Source organism: Tachyglossus aculeatus, chromosome 1 (genome assembly GCF_015852505.1).
Source record: "Tachyglossus aculeatus isolate mTacAcu1 chromosome 1, mTacAcu1.pri, whole genome shotgun sequence".
Taxonomy (NCBI): domain Eukaryota; kingdom Metazoa; phylum Chordata; class Mammalia; order Monotremata; family Tachyglossidae; genus Tachyglossus; species Tachyglossus aculeatus.
The window spans coordinates 41,584,047-41,603,018 of NC_052066.1; the positions used below are offsets into that span (position 1 = coordinate 41,584,047).

The window sequence follows — 18,972 nt, forward strand, 5'->3', positions numbered from 1 at the left end:
TCCACTGAGCCACCCTGCTTCTCTATAATAATAATGATGGCATTTAAGTGCTTACTTTGTGCCAAGCACTGTTCTAAGTGCTGGGGGGATACAAGGTCATCAGGTTGCCCCACGTGGGGCTCACAGTCTTCATCCCCATTTTACAGATGAGGTCACTGAGGCCCAGAGAAGTGAAGTGACTTGCCCAAAGTCACACAGCTGACAAGTGGCAGAGCCGGGATTAGAACCCATGATCTCTGACTCCCAAGCCCACACTCTTTCCACTGAGCCACGCTGCTTCTCTATGGTATTTGTTCAGTGCTACTATGTGCCAAGCTCTGTTCTAAGTGCTGGGGTAGATACAAGGTAATCAGGTTGTCTCACGTGGGGCTCACAGTCTTAATCCCCATTTTACAGATGAGGTAACTGACTTGCCCAAAGTCACACAGCTGACAAGCAGCGGAGCCGGGGTTAGAACCCACCGCCTCTGACTCCCAAACCCATGCTCCTTCCACTAAGCCACACTGCTTTCTTCTCCTTCTCCTTCCCTCCCTGCAGCCCAGCCTGAATCCACAGTGAACTGATCTACACAGAACCATTATGACTGTCTGACAGTCTGGTGACAAGGATCCAGATTTTTACATATCAACAGCTGCCTGCCTTTATATCATCAACCCAGCCCTCCGGTAACCCTTAAACACTCACCTCTTCACTCTCAAAGACCCAAGGACCTGCATACGATTCAGCAATTTACTCAGGGAACCACTGGATTAAGCAGTTATTGCTGTTGATAATCCACCCTGTCCTCTCTTCCCAGCACCCCATCCTCCCCCTTCATCCAACCCCTCCTCGCTCCTTGAACAGCCCCGTCGCTATTTTCCTGACCCAGTCCTGCCCCTCGTCCCCCTTCCCATCCCACAAGAGTCTCTGTCAGCTCACATGCATCACACCCCTCCCTGCCTCTTGTGCAGTCCTCTACCCCTGCACCCCTCCCCTCCCATGCCTCAGCCAAGTGCAGCCTGTGGAAACCCCACTCCATTATGAGAAAGCTTTCCTTAACTCTTGATCTGTTCTTGACCCAATCACTTCTCCTCATTGCTCCTCCTCACGATCTCTTCAATTTGGTCCTCCCTCTGTTTTCTCTGCTGCTCTCTTTAGAGAGGCCTCATCTTTTCCCATTCTCCCAGACTTGCTGGGAAAGGGAGAGGAATCAGATTCCTTCTCAATCCCCAATACCACTTTTGCACCATTCCATTTCCCCCATTCCTCGCTTTCCCTTCCTTTGAAGCCCTTATTGTTCTCCTCTACCACCCATTCCAGATGCTAGTCATGGTCATCTACTACTCCCCGGGCCCCACATGAAACTTTTTGAAAGATATTGATCCCTTTCTCATTTTCCTTCTCTCTTTCTCTATCCCTACATTGATTCTTGTGGACTTCAATATTCACATATCTATTTTGGTCTCTTTTAAGACACTCTAACATAAACCAGATAGACAATCAAGAAGCAACGTGGTCTAGTGGAAAGGCCATGGGCTTGGGAGTCAGAAGACTACCACGTGTCTACTGTATGACTTTGGGAAAGTCACTAACTACTCTGTGCCCCAGTTCCCTCAACTACAAAATGGGGATTCAATAACTGTTCTCTCTCCTACTTTGACAGTGAGCCCCATGCCCCTTTTTCCCAGACTGAGCCCCTTTTTTCCTCTCCTCCTCCCCATCCCCCCCACCCTACCTCCTTCCCCTCCCCAAAGCACTTGTATATATGTTTGTACAGGTTTATTACTCTATTTTACTTGTACATATTTACTATTCTACTTATTTTGTTAATGATGTGCATCTAGCTTTAGTTCTATTTATTCTAATGACTTGACACCTGTCCACATGTTTTGTTTTGTTGTCTGTCTCCCCCTTCTAGACTGTGAGCCCGTTGTTGGGTATGGACCGTCTCTATATGTTGCTAACTTGTACTTCCCAAGCACTTAGTACAGTGCTCTGCACACAGTAAGCGCTCAATAAATATGATTGAATGAATGTATGAATGAATGAATGTGGGACCTGATTATCAATCAATCAGTCATATTTATTGAGCACTTGCTATGCACAGAGCACTGCTTTAAGTGCTTGGAAGAGTACAGCAGAATTAACAGATAGGTTTCCTGCCCACAACGAGTTTACATTCTAGAAGGGGAGACAGAGAGATTGACTTGTATCTACTCCAGCACTTAGTCCACTACTTGACACATTGTTTTGTTGTCTGTCTCCCCTTTATAGACTGTGAGCCTGTTGTTGGGTAGGGACCATCTCTGTGTGTTGCTGACTTGTACTTCCCAAGTGCTTAGTACAGTGCTCTGCGCACAGTAAGCGCTCAATAAATGCGATTGAATGAATGAATGAAATAACAATATTATTACCATTATCATTATTATAAATAATAAGAAAAAACAAAGTGATATTTTATATTTGGAAAATAAAATTAAGCTGTTTTCTTTCAAACCTCTATCTCACTAACATTGCCAATGAACTGATTTAGAAAAAAAAAACTTCTCCATTAAAAAATGACAACAAAATCCCAAATTTGGAAGTTATTTATAAATATTATTTGTGATTAAAACATTATAGCTCCTCTGGGAAACTATGTCACTTCTTAAAGTGGAAGAGAACTGGTGTGGAGAATATTTTCATAGAAATAAAAACCTGTCATGCCTGCTCTTTCAATCTCATTAAAATAAATGATAAAAACTACAATATAATCAATGATCCTAGCAATGATTGCCATTAGAAACTATACATTTTTCCAATGTTTTGACTACTCAATCTCCCATAATTTCATGAGCTACTTAGTATGTCAAGTGGAGCCACTCTGGTTAGTCACTCCAAAGACTGTTCAATCTGTAAAATGTTTTAAAGTATTGTGTAAATTACTATTGAGATCTCATCTAGAAAAGATTGAGGCATTTGTTCCAACCTGAAGCAATGTTCTTTTCTATTCTTAGTTTATAGTTCAATAGGATTTCCTTTAATTGAGAAATATTATCTAACGAAAGCTGAAAGCTGAAGCAGTGTAGCCTAATGGATAGAGCATGGGTCTGGGAATCAGAAGAACCTGCCTCTAATCCTGGCTCTGCCATTGGTTTGCTATGTTACCTTGGGCATGGCACTTCATTTCCCTGTGCCTCAGTTTCCTCATCTGTAAAATGGGAATTGAGTCTGTAAACTTCCATGTGGGACATGGACTGTGTCCAACGTGATTATCTTGTATCTACCTCTCAATACAGTGCCTCACACATAGTAAGCACGTAACAAATACAATAAAAAACTACACTTGAATTAATGTCCCACCCATCAATTTAAAAAGAGAGATTTTTCACTGAACAAAGAAATTCATTTCAATAAATTTTTCAAAAGCTCCTTGTGGCCAAGGAATGTGTCTACCAACTCTTTAATATCATACTCTCCCAAAGGCTTAGTACAGTGCTCTTCACACAGGAAGCACCCAATAAATATGATTGGTAGATTGATTGAAAAACATTCCAAAATATCAGACACTTCTCAAATAATAATTCTGGCTCAAAGTAATAATGATGATGGCATTTATTAAGTGCTTACTATGTGCAAAGCACTGTTCTAAGCACTGGGGAGGTTACAAGGTGATCAGGTTGTCCCCCGGGGGACTCACAGTCTTCATCCCCATTTTACAGATGAGGGAACTGAGACCCAGAGAAGTGAAGTGACTTGCTCAAAGTCACACAGCTGACAATTGGTGGAGCCGGGATTTGAACCCGTGACCTCTGACTCCAAAGCCCGAGCTCTTTCCACTGAGCCACGCTGCTTCCCCATTTTACTCTCATTGATATGTTTCCAAGCCACAAGAAATGTTTTTCAGTTAAGAAAAAATCTTACTTTTTTTTAAAGCATTCTTAATCAATATTTCTGTAGTCAAAATGGTGAATAAGGACATCAGGTTTCATTTTTGTTGTATTTGTAGTGCATGCCTCTGTCCTACATTTTGAGTCGTCCTGCTGCTAATGCCTTAAATCCCGATGCCATTTAGATTATTACTTTTGCTTGACTCACAGCATGCAAATGCATAGTTCATTAAAGCACGAAATATTTGAGAAAACTTACATTTGCAGACTGTCCATTAAAGCACGAAATATTTCAGAAAGCTTACATTTGCAGACTGTCCATTAAAGCATGAAATATTTCAGAAAACTTACATTTGCAGACTGTTTGTCACGGCTACCCTTCCACCGGGTTGGGTCCTGCCAGTTACTCTCCATGGTACTGAAGGGAGTTAGCCCTGCCGATTTGAAAGTGATCAGCAGTTTGCTCTGCACAGCATTGAGAGAGACCCAGAAAGGACTAAACTAAAATGCAAAAAAAAGACAAAACAAAACACCAAAAAAAAAAAACCCGAGGCATGGAGAAGAAAACATTCCAAAAAAGTGCTGTTGCACTTTGATATCAACTACAGCTCAGGATGCAAACCTAAGGCTTGTACTTTGGAATACTTCAGTCCTTTGTGAAAAACGGCAAGCTCATTGGAAGCTGCAATAGACTGATTTTTGCCACTTTTCTTCTAAATGAAATCACAGACTTCCATAAAATACTTATGCATAATGCAGAACATAAGCTCCTTTCATCCAGAAGCAGCTTGCGCATTTCATCCCATCAATGCTTCGATTAAGCAAAGACTAGGAACGCCATTGTAAAACCCTGGACACAGGTATGTCTCTCTCCAGCTTTGTTATCTATATATTGAAGATTATCACAGCACAAAGCAGGCACTCATGGTTCTCATGGATTATCTTTTAAAATGAACGGTTTAAAAATCCACATGACACCAATGATGTCATTTCTAAAACAGGTCACAGTTGCTGTTGTATGGAGATGAAGTCTAGCTAGTGAAGTGTTTGGCATAATGAGTTTCTTTAAAATACACCTCTTCTTGAGAGCTTCATCTTTTTATAAAGAACTTAACTACCCCTGCAGTTCCCAGGGGAAAAGACTAATTTAGCAACACAAGGAATATTTTAAGCAGAAACAAGCATGACCTAATGTTTAAAGCATGGGCTTGAGAGTCAGAAGACCTGGGTACTAATCCCAGCTCCACCACCTGTCTGCTATGTGACCCTGGACAAGTCAATTCACTTCTCTATGCCTCAGTTACCTCATCTGTGAAATGCGGATTAACACTGTGAGCTCTATGTGGGACACGGACTGTGTCAAACCTGTTTTATTTGGATCTACCCCAGTACTTAGCATAATGCCTGGAACATAGTAAGCACTTAAAAATGCCATTAAATTAAAAAATAATAAAATAAAATAAAATAATTTCAACATCCAGTTCAAAAATGAAGTTTAGTTTCTACTTTGCAGCACAAAGAAATTCAGTCTACCTTGTTAGAATAAAAATTCCTTTTAAAACCTCGAAGCTTTTTTGAGATCACCAGCATTATTTCTTAACTGAATATCTATTTCATGCAGTCATCATATCACCAAATATTTTAGGAACTAATGAATATTAAAACTCAATTTATGACTCTGTTTCAAAAGAGTGCCCCTTTTTCTCATTTAAGATATCAACTGTATCAAGGATTTTGGGTCTATAAGTGTCAAATAAAAATAATAATTGGACATAAATTAGAATGAAAATGTCCAAAAGGCCAATTGCAAAAGTGCCTTGCCTTCTTCCAGGTGAACGAAAGCAATGTTCAGATGGAAGTTTGTTCTTTTCCTTCACTGGTTAACACTTTGCAGCCATTCAAGTAAATTATGATCATGATAACCTTCAATCAATTAATAGTACACATTGAGTGCCTTCTGTGAGCAAAGAACTGTACTAAGTAATTGGAAGAGTTCAATAAAATTAGAAGATACCATCCTCATGCTCAGTGACCTTTCATTCAAAAGTTTCTTTTACCCTCTTTCCTCTTCATGACTCTGTGGACCCCAGTCAGGGTTTCCAGTTATCCAAAAATTCACAGACAGTCTGTAAAGATGAGTTAAAGTTGATCACATCCATAAAGTCTGTAAAAATACTGGTGGCTGCCACATTGCAGTGTAGAGGCAAGAGGAATCCTGTCTTCTCAACACTGCAACCCAGGCCTGCCTATATCCTTTCATAAATTGTGTCTTTTTATTTTGAGTGTGGGGGTGAAGAGGAAGTGGAAGTTTTAGGGAGGGGGGTGTTACAATTGGGAGGGGACAGAGCTTCAAAAAATTAACAGGTCTGTAAAGCACCATGGAACTGGGTAGGGGACCATGTGCCTGTTACAGTGGCTGGGTCCAGGACAGGGTAAATACCACTACCTCCCCCTCTTTCCTCCTCCTCCCTCTATTCCATTCTCCAGCTATTCAGTGATACAGTTTCATTCATGCGGGTAAAGTAGCCCTTTCCTCCTCACGAAGTGCGTTCCTGCCTCCTTCCTCACCCCATATTTGAAAAAACAAACTCAGAGTGTGTGCCTCTTATTACAAAGTAGGGGGAGGACAGAGTGGTAGGTGTGAAAGAGGAAAGAAGGAGGTGCTTTATACTTCTCTTTCTGCTTCTCCCTTCTTCCTTTCTCTCCTCTCCCTCCTCCTCTTTTCTTCCCTTTCCTTCATTCTTCCCTTCACCTTTCCCCTTCCCTTTCTTCCCCTTCTTCAACTCGTCTTTATCCTTTACCCTTATTTTCTTCTCCCCTCTTTCCCTCCCATCTCCTCACTCCTCTTTACCTCTCTTCCCTTTCCTCCTAATCTCCACCCTCTTCCACTCATTAATTCATTCATTTAATCATATTTATTGAGTGCTTACTGTGTGCAGAGCACTATACTAAGCGCTTGGGAAGTACAAGTTGGCAACATATAGGGACGGTGCCTACCTAACAATGGGCTCACAGTCTAGAAGCAACGGGCTCATAGTCTACCTCCCCTCTCCACATTAATACCTTTTCCTTCTGTTTACTAGTCAGTTTTCCAGGGAAGCGGGGCCAGGGCACTCTTACTTGGGAGTTCTATGATAATAATAATAATAATAATAATAATAACTGTGATATTTGTTAAGCACTTACTATATGCCAGGCACTGTACTAAGCCATGGTGTGGTTACAAACAAATAGGGTTGGACATAGTCCCTGCCCAACATGGGGCTCAGATTCTGAATCCCCATTTTACAGATAAGGTACCTGAGGCCCAGAGAAGTGAAGTGATTTGCCCAAGGCCACACAGCAGAAAAGTGGTGGAGCCGAGATTAGAACCCATGACCTTCTGACTCCCATGCTTGTGCTCTAGTCACTACACCAGTGGCAGGAGGCAGCAAGAAGGAGAAGGAAACTGTGGCTTATCAGCAGCTTTCTCGTTGTCTCTGATTTTCCTCTGTACCCCCTGCACCTGGATTTGCATGCTCTGCAGAGCTCTCTCCTTATCTTCTAGGCACTCAGTATCACTTCCTCTGGGCGGGGGGAAATAAAGTAATGACACTACCCAATCACAGTTTTTCATTATACGAAGTTTCATCAAAAAAGTTTGAAATTCAAATACTTTTATGCTCACTGTTTAGAACAATCAGTTGTAATAGTTGCAAACTTGACCTCAATGCCAACGTTTAATAGTAAACATCTTGGAATATTATTTTAAATGAATCATTCATTCCATTGGTAAATGTAACTTTCCATTCCCTGATACTTTTATTTTTAATCCAAGCTCAACATATTAGCCTCAATATTTTAGCTATAATTAGTATTCCTTTCTATTAAAAAGTATCTGATACCCTTCTTTGTAAATAAACTTAGAGAAATAAAATACAAGAAGACCCTAAAATAATGTTTTAGTTGTGTTTTTCTACCCTGATAGCAATAATAGGATGGTATTTTGCCTAATTTATATTGAATGTTAATGGAGTAAGTATAATGCAAGATCAGTTTTTGCTGCAATCTCTGTAACTAAACTCTGATACTAGTGAATGTACCTGTCTTGAGAGAAACTGGACTAATTATGTCATACAACCTAGGGTTTTCCTCGTGGTAGTACAAAATAAAATTTTTTCATGACATATAAGTAACTCCCATAAGTGTAACAGCATCTTAAGTAAACCTGGAAAAATTATCCAAGAATTACAAAATTGGAGTGTAGTGATTTTTCAGCAGGCATTCAAATATTGGCAGGGGGTTTTAGAAATACATTTTCATAAAAGCTTCAGAAACCTGGGAGTGTTAAACAGTTCTGCAAAATATCGGCTGCCTTTCTTCCTGGATTTTGGGTTCAGATATACTATGCTTGCCCAACTCCACAATAAAAAAAACCCTAAAAGATTGTAGGCAACCAACTATTTTCACATACAAGTGTTTACTGTTCCTGAGACCCTTTCATCTAGGGAGAGTTCTAAAAGATAATTACACAGTTTCCAGCTGTGCAGAAATACTGCCCAACAGATTTGAAACTCTTCTCAGCTTGGGCAACATATGGTTTCTGAAGAGCACTTAGAGAAAAATACCAAAGCTAACAATAGAATAAAGGTTATAAACAATCATATGAAATCCTGACTTAGTGGAAAGAGCATGGACAGGGGAGTCGGAGGATCTGGGTTTTAATCCCAGCTCTACCAATTACTTGCTCTGTGTCCTTGGACAAGTCACTTAACTTCTCTGTGCGTCAGTTTCTTCAACCTCAAAACGGTGATTAAATCCCTCTCCCTCCTGCTTAGACTGTGAGCCCCATGTGGGGCAGGGAATGTATCCAATCTGATAAATTTGAATCTACCCCAGTGCTTAGAACAGTGCTTGACACATAGTAAGTGCTTTTAGACTTTTAGTGCTTTTAGACTAACGGTGCTTTTAGACTGTGAGCCCACTGTTGGGTAGGGACTGTCTCCATATGTTGCCAACTTGTACTTCCCAAGCGCTTAGTACGGTGCTCTGCACACAGTAAGCATTCAATAAATATGATTGATTGATTGATAGTAAATGATTAACAGATACTGTAAAACAAAACGAACAAATCCTCTCCAGTCTTTTATTGTGCTCCTCACCTCCATTCCCCCTAAACCCATATGTCTCTTTTCCTTCCAAGATTCCTAAGCAAAATCACCAGAGACACCCTCTTATCCCCACATCCAGGACATCTGCTGTTGATGTTCCCTGTGCAAGCAAAACCCCTACCACTATCCTTTTGCTCTTGTCCTCCTCATTCCTGAAACTCCTTCCCCTTTCTCAATGGGCAGACTACCGCCCTCCCCATCTTTAAAGCCTTTCTGAAATCATATCTCCTCCAGGAGGCCTTCCCTGATTCATTTCTCATCTCCCCACCCTGCATCTCTCCTACAGCCACTTTAGCACTTTGATGCTACCTAGCATTTTAGGTACTCACAATTCCTTTAACACTATTAGTTTCTCCTATCCGTAATTTATTTTAGTTTCTGTGTCCACCACCCCCTATTGTAATTTCCTTAAGGTCAGTGATCATGCCTAGGTATTCTATTGTACTATGGCAAATGTTTAGTGTTACATGCTGTGCATCCCCCCTCTAGACTGAAAGCTCACTGTGGGCAGGGAATATCTCTACCAACTCTCCCAAGTGCTAAGTACAGTGCTCTGCACAAAGTAAGCACTCAGTAAATATAATTGATTGATTGATTAGGTATTCAAAAAATACCCCTAGTTGATTAACTGTAAATCTGTATAAAAAGGTACCAGTGTAAAAGGAGGGTCATTCTGCATTTTATTATCCTTAAGTAGTCCCTGACTCCAATAATTTGCTCAAAAATGTGTCTTGTCTGTTTTTTTATGCAACGTTATTTCAGCAATTAAATGCTTACTTTTCTCATTATCTACAGTAATATTTCCAAACAAAGGCAGTAGGATGGTGCATGGAGGGATCAAAATGTAATTAAAAGAGTTGGTAAGTGGATATAAAAACTAAAGGTTTGAAATCGGTACCAGTGTAGAGGTTAAAAAAGAAGTATTCCCATTCCACCCTTTCCCATTTTCGCCTAGAGCATCATCAGCAACAGTGAAAAATCTGATGTGTAATCATAAAACTAGTCGGCCTCAAAGTCTACAGTCTGAGTCTAAATCAAGGGCACCATGATTTATCTAACTGCAAAGCTGGAATCGGAGTATGGCAGATATGATCTGTCTGAAGAGAGACACTTTGAATGTGCTTGCAATGAACTGTAAAAAATATGACTCTTTCTCGAACATCTCTCTCCAAAACAGAAAGGCTAATCTACAAGCCTATGGAATTCAAACATATAAAATAAAGAGGATGTGGGTGTGCAAAGGAGGGCTGATGTCACCACTGACAAATGAATCGGAGACCAAATTATATGTGACAAATACTGAGCATCACAGTAAATAAGGGGAATATTTAACGTCAGTAGTCCTGAACGGGTCCTGCAAGAACAAAAATATTTTTAAAATAGTATTAGTTGTAGCTTATGTTATAATAATAATGATATCATTTGTTAAGTGCTTTCTATGTGTCAAGCACTGCTGTAAGCACTGGAGAGGATACAAGGTGATCAGATTGTCCCACATGGGGCTCACAGTCTTAATACTTGTTTTACAGATGAGGTAAGTGAGGTAACTGAGTCACAGAGAAGTTAAGTGACTTGCCCAAAGTCACACAGCTGACAATTGGCAGAGCCAGTATTTGAACCCATGACCTCTTACTCCTAAGCCCATGCTCTTTCCAATGAGCCATGCTGCTTCTCTGTTATGAATGACAAATGAAGTTTTCAATCCCAAACTTCAAAATGGGAAAATGTGATTTGACCTTATACTACAACTGGAATCTCAAAGGATTTGTTGCACATGTAAAATGTAAACTCTGTAAGCTCTTTGTGGGCAGGGAATGTGCCATTACCTTTTTCTGTGCTTGTCAAAATCCTAGGATAATACACTGTCCCGAGTGGAGTTTCAATAAAAACGGTGCTGCTACTACTGCTGCTGCTGCTAATACTACTACCGCTAGTACTAGCTACTAGTATTACTAACTACTATTACTACTACTGATACAGTAGTAGTGGTATCTGTTAAGCACTTACTATGTGCCAGGCACTGTACTACACTCTAGAGTGGATAAAAGAAAATCAAATTGGACACAGTCCCTGCCCCACATGGTGCTTACAGTCTCTATCCCAATTTTACAAATGAGGTAACTGAGGCCCAGAGACATGAAGTGAGTTGCCCAGGTTCACACAGCAGACAAGCAGTGGAGCTGGGATTAGAATCCATGACTTTCTGATTCCCAGGCCCGTGCTCTATCCACTACATCATGCTGCTTCTCTAATCACCCTTTCAAAATAACTCATGAGCCTGGACCCTGAAACCCCGGGACCGAAGAGCTATGCCAAGGAATTGATTATAGGGCCAGCTGGTTACCCCTGCCTGTTTCTACTATGTTTCTACTAGCCAGCTACAGGCAGACCTGAAGCTAGAACCCAAACCTCCTGATTCCCAGAGTAGTGTTCTTTCTAGTGGACCAATAATTGGGCTCAACCTGCATATGTGAATACTTTCTGTATTAAGGGAGAAATGGGGTCAAGAAAGGAGAGGAATAAGGCCAAAAGAATAGTATTGGTAGTAATGATATTAGTAATAATGATATTTATTTAGTCCTTCCTGTGTGCCAAGAGAAGCAGCATGACTTGGTGGAAAGAGCACAGGCATGGGAGTCAGAGGCCATGGGTTCTAATCCTGACCGTGCCACATGTCTGCTGTGTGATCTTAGGCAAGTTACATAACTTCTCTGAGCCTCAGTTACCTCATCTGTAAAATGGGGATGAAGGCTGTGAGCCCCATGTGGGACAACCTGATCACCTTGTATCCCCCCAGCTCTTAGAACAGTGCTTCGCAACATAGTAAGCACTCAACAGATGCTATTAAAAAAAAGAACACAGTTCTGGGATCAGATACATGGGTATGATTTTGATAAGGTTCCTGGCTCTCGGGTGCTCGTAATCTAAGGGAAGCATTGTAGTCTAGTGGAAAGAAAGTGGGTTTGGGAGCCAGAGGACCTGGTTTCTAATCCCAGTTCTGCCACACTTACCTAGTGCGTGACCTTGGACAAATCACTTAATTTCTCTGTACCCTGGTTTCCTCATGAGTTAAGGGGGATTCAATACCTGTTCTCTTTCCATCTTAGACTGTGAGACTCTTCTGGTTTAGGGACTCTCCTGAATATCTTATAACTACCTCAGGGCTTAGTAAAGTGCTAGGGACTTACTAACACTTAACAGGAGTGGTTTTTCAGAAGGGAGGATGCTAGACCCAGTAGTATCTACTGGGCTCATCTGGTGTACAGAGCACTGTAGTGAGAATTTGGGAGTTGCCAATCCAGTGGTGTTGGTAAACATGATCCCAACTTGCCCACCAAAGATTTTTCAAGAGTGGACTTGCTTGGAGTGGATCCTTGCATATCTCATCGATTCCCTCTTCTTATACGGGAGTTTGTAAAAATGTCCCACCATCCCACAAATTGGGTTTCTTTTCCCCTGGTGTTCTTGAACATTAAACCTCATATCTCCTATCCCCCTCTCCCTCCAATTTAGGGATTTTTTTTTATTTTACTTCTTTACTTATACTGTGCGTCCCATGTGGTACAGGGACTGTGTTCAACCTGATAAACCTTTTAGTTACCCTAGCACTTCTAACAGTGCTTTACACACAGTAAGCACTTAACAAGTAAGCAGGGAAGTAACAGTAACAAGTAATAGGGAAGCAGCATGGCTCAGTGGAAAGAGCCCGGGCTTTGGAGTCAGAGGTCATGGGTTCAAATCCCGGCTCCACCAATTGTCAGCTGTGTGACTTTGGGCATGTCACTTCACTCCTCTGTGCCTCATTTACCTCATCTTTAAAATGGGGATTAAGACCGTGAGCCCCCCGTGGGACAACCTGATCACCTTCTAACCTCCCCAGCGCCTAGAACAGTGCTTTGCACATAGTAAGTGCTTAATAAATGCCATTATTATTATTATTAAGCATTATTATTATAATCAACTACCACAATTATTATAAATTGTAACATAGACACGCAAGGAGGGATGATACAATAAAAATACTATAATATAGAAGTCAAAGACAAATTCTCAAAACTAAAACAAAAAGGGAAATGTGTACTGTGTTCAAAGGAGCAGAGTTTGAGTCTCTTCTCAGCTTAGAGTTTAAAACTCACAGCTACAGCCATAGTGACTACCTCTGTTACAGCAGCTGCCACAGCAATCCAAAGGTTCTACATTGTACACTGGCCTCATGTTACTATTGCTTCTGTTCTTTCCATAAAGTGGTGTAAGACAGTGTTGTGATTGTTCCCCAAGAGTGACAAGAGAGGAAGAGGAAGAGAGTAGATAGAAGGAGGGGGGCAGAAGCATAAAATCACATTGATTTAGCTTTATTCAGCTCCTAAAATGCTTGGTTCTGACATGATTGTTGTGCCTGAATGTAACAGACTTCTTTGTAGAGTATTTTTCTTTCTTGTCTCCAGGCTGCCCGGGGCAAGGCTAATTATCATTAAAGTGGTATTTTGATGTTAACAAGATTTTCCAGAGGCAGACAATACTGATGATGTTGGAGCCATAAAGTACAATTTTTCTGTACTCTCCTAAGAGTGTAGTACAGTGCTCTGCAAACAGTAGGTGCTCAGTAAATACCATTAGTTAATTGATATAATCTTTCCATAAAATATCGGCATGTGTACACTTGTCCATTTATGTTTGTGAGCAGAAATCAACTGTATTAGGGACTGAGGTTTATCAAATGACTAGGTTGGTCATAATAATGTACTGTTGTAATTAGCCAGCCATTATCATTACCCCTGTCTTTTAATTTATGCAAAATTATGTCAACCAGACAACTTAAAACAAAATAGCATAGCTTTCAAGGTAAGCTTGAAATGTAGCTAGTATTTGGGCATGATAACCTGTATCTGTTTATATTCTTTGGGTTTTTCTCTACTGAAACCAGGTCAAAGACAATATTTTGCATTAATACTGATTTCAAATTTCACAGATCAGATCATGTGTGGGTCAGAAACCATCCATGCTGAATTGTTCACCAATGCAGCAGTGTGGGGCTAGTATTGATTTTGGAGGGCAATGCACTTAGCCCTGTTATCTATTACTTGTAAATAACCTGGCATCCCACAGCCTCCAAAAAATACTATTTAATCCTTCAGGAAAGGCTAAATAGTGACAAACCTCCCCTCATCCCTCCCAAGGACAAGAGATTCTGCTGTCAACCCAGGGGCAAGAATGAGCTGCTTTAAAGACTGTCATGTACTGCATAAATTCTAAATATTTGCTATCATTTCATGGAGAGTTCCATTATTATTCTTAGTAGTAGTAGTAGCAGTAGTAATTTAATTTATTACATTCGTTAAGTGCTATTTTGTGTGAAGCACTACTCTAAGTACTGTGAAAAACTACTAGGATAGGAATTCAGAGACCATTTTTGTTCCACAGATGGCTGACAATTTTACAATTGGAAGGGTGGGTGAGTATAGCCTACTGGGTAGTATATTTCAGTATTTCATTAAGTCCTGAATCAATGTCTTCCTTATTGAACCTAAATTCATTCATTCATTCAATCACATTTATTGAGCACTTACCGTGTGCAGTGCACTGTACTAAGCGCTTGGGAAGTACAAGCTTGCCACATATAGAGACGGTCCCTACCCAACAATGGGCTCACAGTCTAGAAGGGGGAGAGAGACAACAAAACAAAACATATAGACTGGTGTCAAAACTGCCAGAATAAATAGCATTATAGCTATATGCACATCATTAATAAAATAGAGTAGTAAATATGTACAAGTAAAATAAATAGAGTAGTAAATCTGTACAAACATATACACAGGTGCTGTGGGGAGGGCAAGGAGGTAGGGCGGGGGGATGAGGAGGAGGAGAGGAAAAAGGGGGCTCAGTCTGGGAAGGCCTCCTGGAGGAGGTGAGGTCTCAGTAGGGCTTTGAAGGGAGAAAGAGAGCTAGTTTGTCGGATGTGTGGAGGGAGGGCATTCCAGGCCAGGGGAAAGACAGGGGCCAGGAGTCGATGGCAGGACATGCGAGAACGAGGCATAGTGAGGAGTTAGTGGCAGAGGAGCGGAGGGTGCGGGCTCGGCTGTAGAAGGAGAGAAGGGAGGTGAGGTAGCAGGGGGCAAGGTGATGGACAGCCTTGAAGCAGAGAGTGAGGAGGTTTTGCTTGATTCGTAGGTTGACAGGCAACCACTGGAGATTTTTGAGGAGGGGTGTGACATGCCCAGAGCGTTTCTGTACAGAGATAATCCGGGCAGCAGAGTGAAGTCTAGACTGAATCATTCTTGTTGTAATTTATACCCATTTCCTTGTATCCCATTCTCAGCATAAGTTGATCACAATCCATCTCTATTTTCAATATTGCAACATTTCATTTTCTTGAAGGCTGTTTTCAACTTTTAGCCTTGCCTTTGGGTCAAATAAATCTCAATTCTTTTGAACCTTCCTTTACAAATTATATTTCCCAGTTCTTTCTCTTTAAAAAAGAATCAGCGTGACATACCTATTGGCTTTGCTAGTAGCTCCAAAAGGTTAATTTTCATTTTAAACAAAAGCAGCAGCAACTTTATTTAACTGTACAACTGCAGGTTCCCAATTCTTTTCCTTTATCTGTCCCCAAGTTACACTAATAAACTATTAGACATCATGTTGGTTTTGTAGCTAATGATAATTATGGACTGGTGGATAGAGCATGGGCCTGGAATTCAGAAGGTCCTGGGTTCTAGTTCTGGCTCTGCCGCTTGGCTGCTGTGTGACCTCGGGCAAATCAATGAACTTCTCTGTGCCTCAGTTACCTCATCAGTAAAATGGGAATTGACTGTATGCACCATGTGGGTCATGGACTGTGTCCAACCTGATTGGCTTGTATCTGCCCCAGTGCTTAGCACAGTGCTGGCCACATAGTAAGTGCTTAACAAATACTATTAAAAAAAAAGATTTATCCGGGATGATGTAATATACAGCCAATAAAACAAAATTTAAATCACACATGAGTGGTGATTTATATGACATTTGTTTTGCTACATTTAAATCAAATTCTTCGAAAACAGCAAAAATGAGACATTTGGGAAAAATATAGCAAAGGCAATCTGAATATGTAACTTTCCATATTAATTTATCTCAAGCATCCTGATCTAACAGTGGAAAGTTGAGCAAATATTTTCCTACATGGTAGAACAGAGACCTCTTGTGGTCTTTAAGCCAGTTATGGAAAATCCTTTCCTTAAACCATTTCTGAACATAAAATCCATGTTCACCTTTTCAATCTGCAAACACCTCCTCAATCGTTTTTCACCTTTTCTATTTTTAAGGTCATTACCCCAGTCAATTGTCTATCTGTACAGTCATAATTCAATATTATGAAGATTTCATTAAATTACTCTACTGATTGATTATAGTGCACATATACATGAACCACAATACCTTTTTTTTCCAAAATTAGTATAAGATTTAGAATACATTTAGGTTTTCAACCTGAGTAAATGTAATGTAATGCAGAAGGAAAGCTACTTATATTGCATAATCTTATTGTGATTATGTCACAATATTAGATCAAACAGCTCAGCATAATGGTAACATGGAATATCAGTTATTCTCTCTAAAATGAATCAGAAAGATATGCCCTAAGCATATAATTTATAAATCTGGGTATAAATGGAATGTTCTATCTACAAAGCTTCTAAATATAGTCAAGCAGTAGATCTCTTTTTGATTTCTTTCCCAAATGTTTTCTGTTGATGAGTAAAATTAAATAGCCTCTAACATTTAGTGGTGCATTTTGCCACCATCATTAAATGTGTATGTCCAACTACACAACACACATGGCCCAATTGCAGTTATCTTTCCCTGGAAATTGTTGTTTTCTAACAACATAAAAACATGCTATTCAAAGCTTATCCTAGTGATATCATTAGTTTCTGTTTCTCTTAGGTCCTCTCAAAGAGGATGTCAGTTCTATGACAGGATAACTAATTTTTACTTAAGCAGAAGTATAAATGGTTGTGTCATCTCTCTCTTTCTGTCATCTCTGGTTGGCAGTCACATAACCCTAACCCTAACCCTCACTCCCCACTTTCTGGCCTTACTCGCCTTTCTCCCCTTGTATTGTCTTATGCTGTCAAATTGTTTCCAACCCATAGCAACACCTTGGACACATCTCTCCCAGAACTCCCCACTCTTCATCTGCAATCATTCTGATAGTGTATCCATAGAGTCTTCTTGGTAAAAATATGGAAATGGTTTATAATTGCCGCCTTCCACTCAGTAAACTCGAGTCTCCATCCTCGACTCTCTCCCATGCCGCTGTTGCCCAGCATGGGTGAGTTTTGATTTGTGGCAGATTGCTTTCCATTCACTAGCCACTGCTCAAGCTAGGAATGGAATGGGCAGGCCTCTGCTTGACTCTCCCCCACATAGCTGAGACTAGTAGAGTACTGGAAACTCTCCAGGCGTGACCCTGAGAGTGGCTTTCCCCCCTGCCCCTCTTTAATCTTCCCCATTCCTCATTTCCACCCTGGCTATTAAAATACTTCCCTCATTTCTCTGTGATCCCCATTTGCCAGCACAATCCCTGAGCTGTTGAACCATTCCCTCTGTCTTTTCCCATTGTTTCTCTCAGCTAGTGTTGACTTTAAAATTTGTTTCAGGAATATGCCAACCTCCTTCCCAGCTGCAGCTCTCTGGACCATGGAGATGGGGTGGGGTAGATATAGGGGTATGGAAGATTTGTGTGGGAGGGTCAAGGTGGAGATAAAGGGAAATGGGAGATACTGGGGAGGGAAGACCTATTTTTCTTCCACTGGAGTAAAAGTCAGCCAGCTCTCGCACCGCCATTCTTGCCTCACAGTGTGCTTTTTGGCACTCCCCCAACCAGAAAGTTCTAATAAGAGCAGACAATCTAATCTTGGCTGCTTGGATTCCTTCTGGAGATCCTTCCTCCCAGTGAAGGAGATTACAGTGATCACAAAATGTATGAATCCTCCCCCAGTGTTAGGGAGAGGCTAAAAGCAAGCTATAAACAATGGCCCTGGGCCACTCCAAGTAAACACTCAACAGCCTTAGAACCCTAGAGCCCTAGAAGCCAAGAACTTGGGCAAGGGCAGGATAGCAAGCAGGGAAGTGATTTGCTAATCTCATTTTGAACAAATTCTTTGAGTTTGCAAAACAATTCACTCTCTGACAAGGGTGGATTAGCTGGAGCCGTAGCCTCATCGAACACATGAGTTTAAAGAGAATCAGGACTCATTGACCAGATCTCGTAGGGATTTTACTTTTAATTAGGAGGCTCTTTCTGTAACCTTTGAAAAGTTCCTTCCTGGGAGTGCTCGGGGAAGCTGGTTCTTTATCACTGACTCAATTAACCTGAATTTTCCCAGGCAAGTTTGGATAACATACTGTATATCTGCCCCAATTTGATAGCAACTCAGACTAATGTGATAGGGTGAATAAAGATATCCCAGCAGAACAAATCACTGGTTTGTTTTAAAAAAACAAACAAAAAAACCCCAAAACCTCAGAACCACCACCTTGCAAAATTTCAACCCACTTCAAAGACGTGTCATTAAGTCACGATTTTCCACAAATGTCATCATTTGGCTTAATCTTTTGAGACAAAGAAAAAAAAATCAATGCGAGTCAAAAGCTTCCAACTGAAATATCCCATAATCAGAAATTTCCCTTTTGGAATTAAGTCTTTGGCTGTTAGTTAAGGTGATGGGCCAAGAGAGGTAGGCAAGATGCTTTACTTACAGGAGTGCTGCCATCAGAAACTGTGTTCATGCTGACGGAGCTGCTCATTTTGTCTGAGGACATGGAAGGTGGAGACGGGCTGCGCTTCTCCATGTGGTCTTGAAGAGGCTCATCTTGGCGCTGTATATATTCCCTCCAGGCTCTCTGAATGCTAAAGATGGTCCAATGCAAAATACTTGGAGTCAAATACAAGTCGCAAGCAAAAGAGGCTCAGGAGAAAAAAGTCTCCCAAAGAA

At 40.8% G+C, this 18,972-nt stretch overlaps 1 protein-coding gene across 2 annotated transcripts in view; it reads right to left on the reverse strand.

Moving 5' to 3' along the window:
* LOC119930739 (schwannomin-interacting protein 1) overlaps nt 1-18,972 on the reverse strand; it is an 823,807-nt gene that overhangs the window by 611,934 nt on the left and 192,901 nt on the right. The window contains exon 4 of one of the 2 annotated variants that reach the window (XM_038749357.1): nt 18,737-18,887. In XM_038749357.1, coding sequence (XP_038605285.1) covers nt 18,737-18,887 — 151 coding nt within the window. Of the gene's footprint in view, nt 1-4,199; nt 4,266-18,736; nt 18,888-18,972 lie in introns of those variants that run through there. The other variant, XM_038749365.1, reaches the window with a different exon arrangement.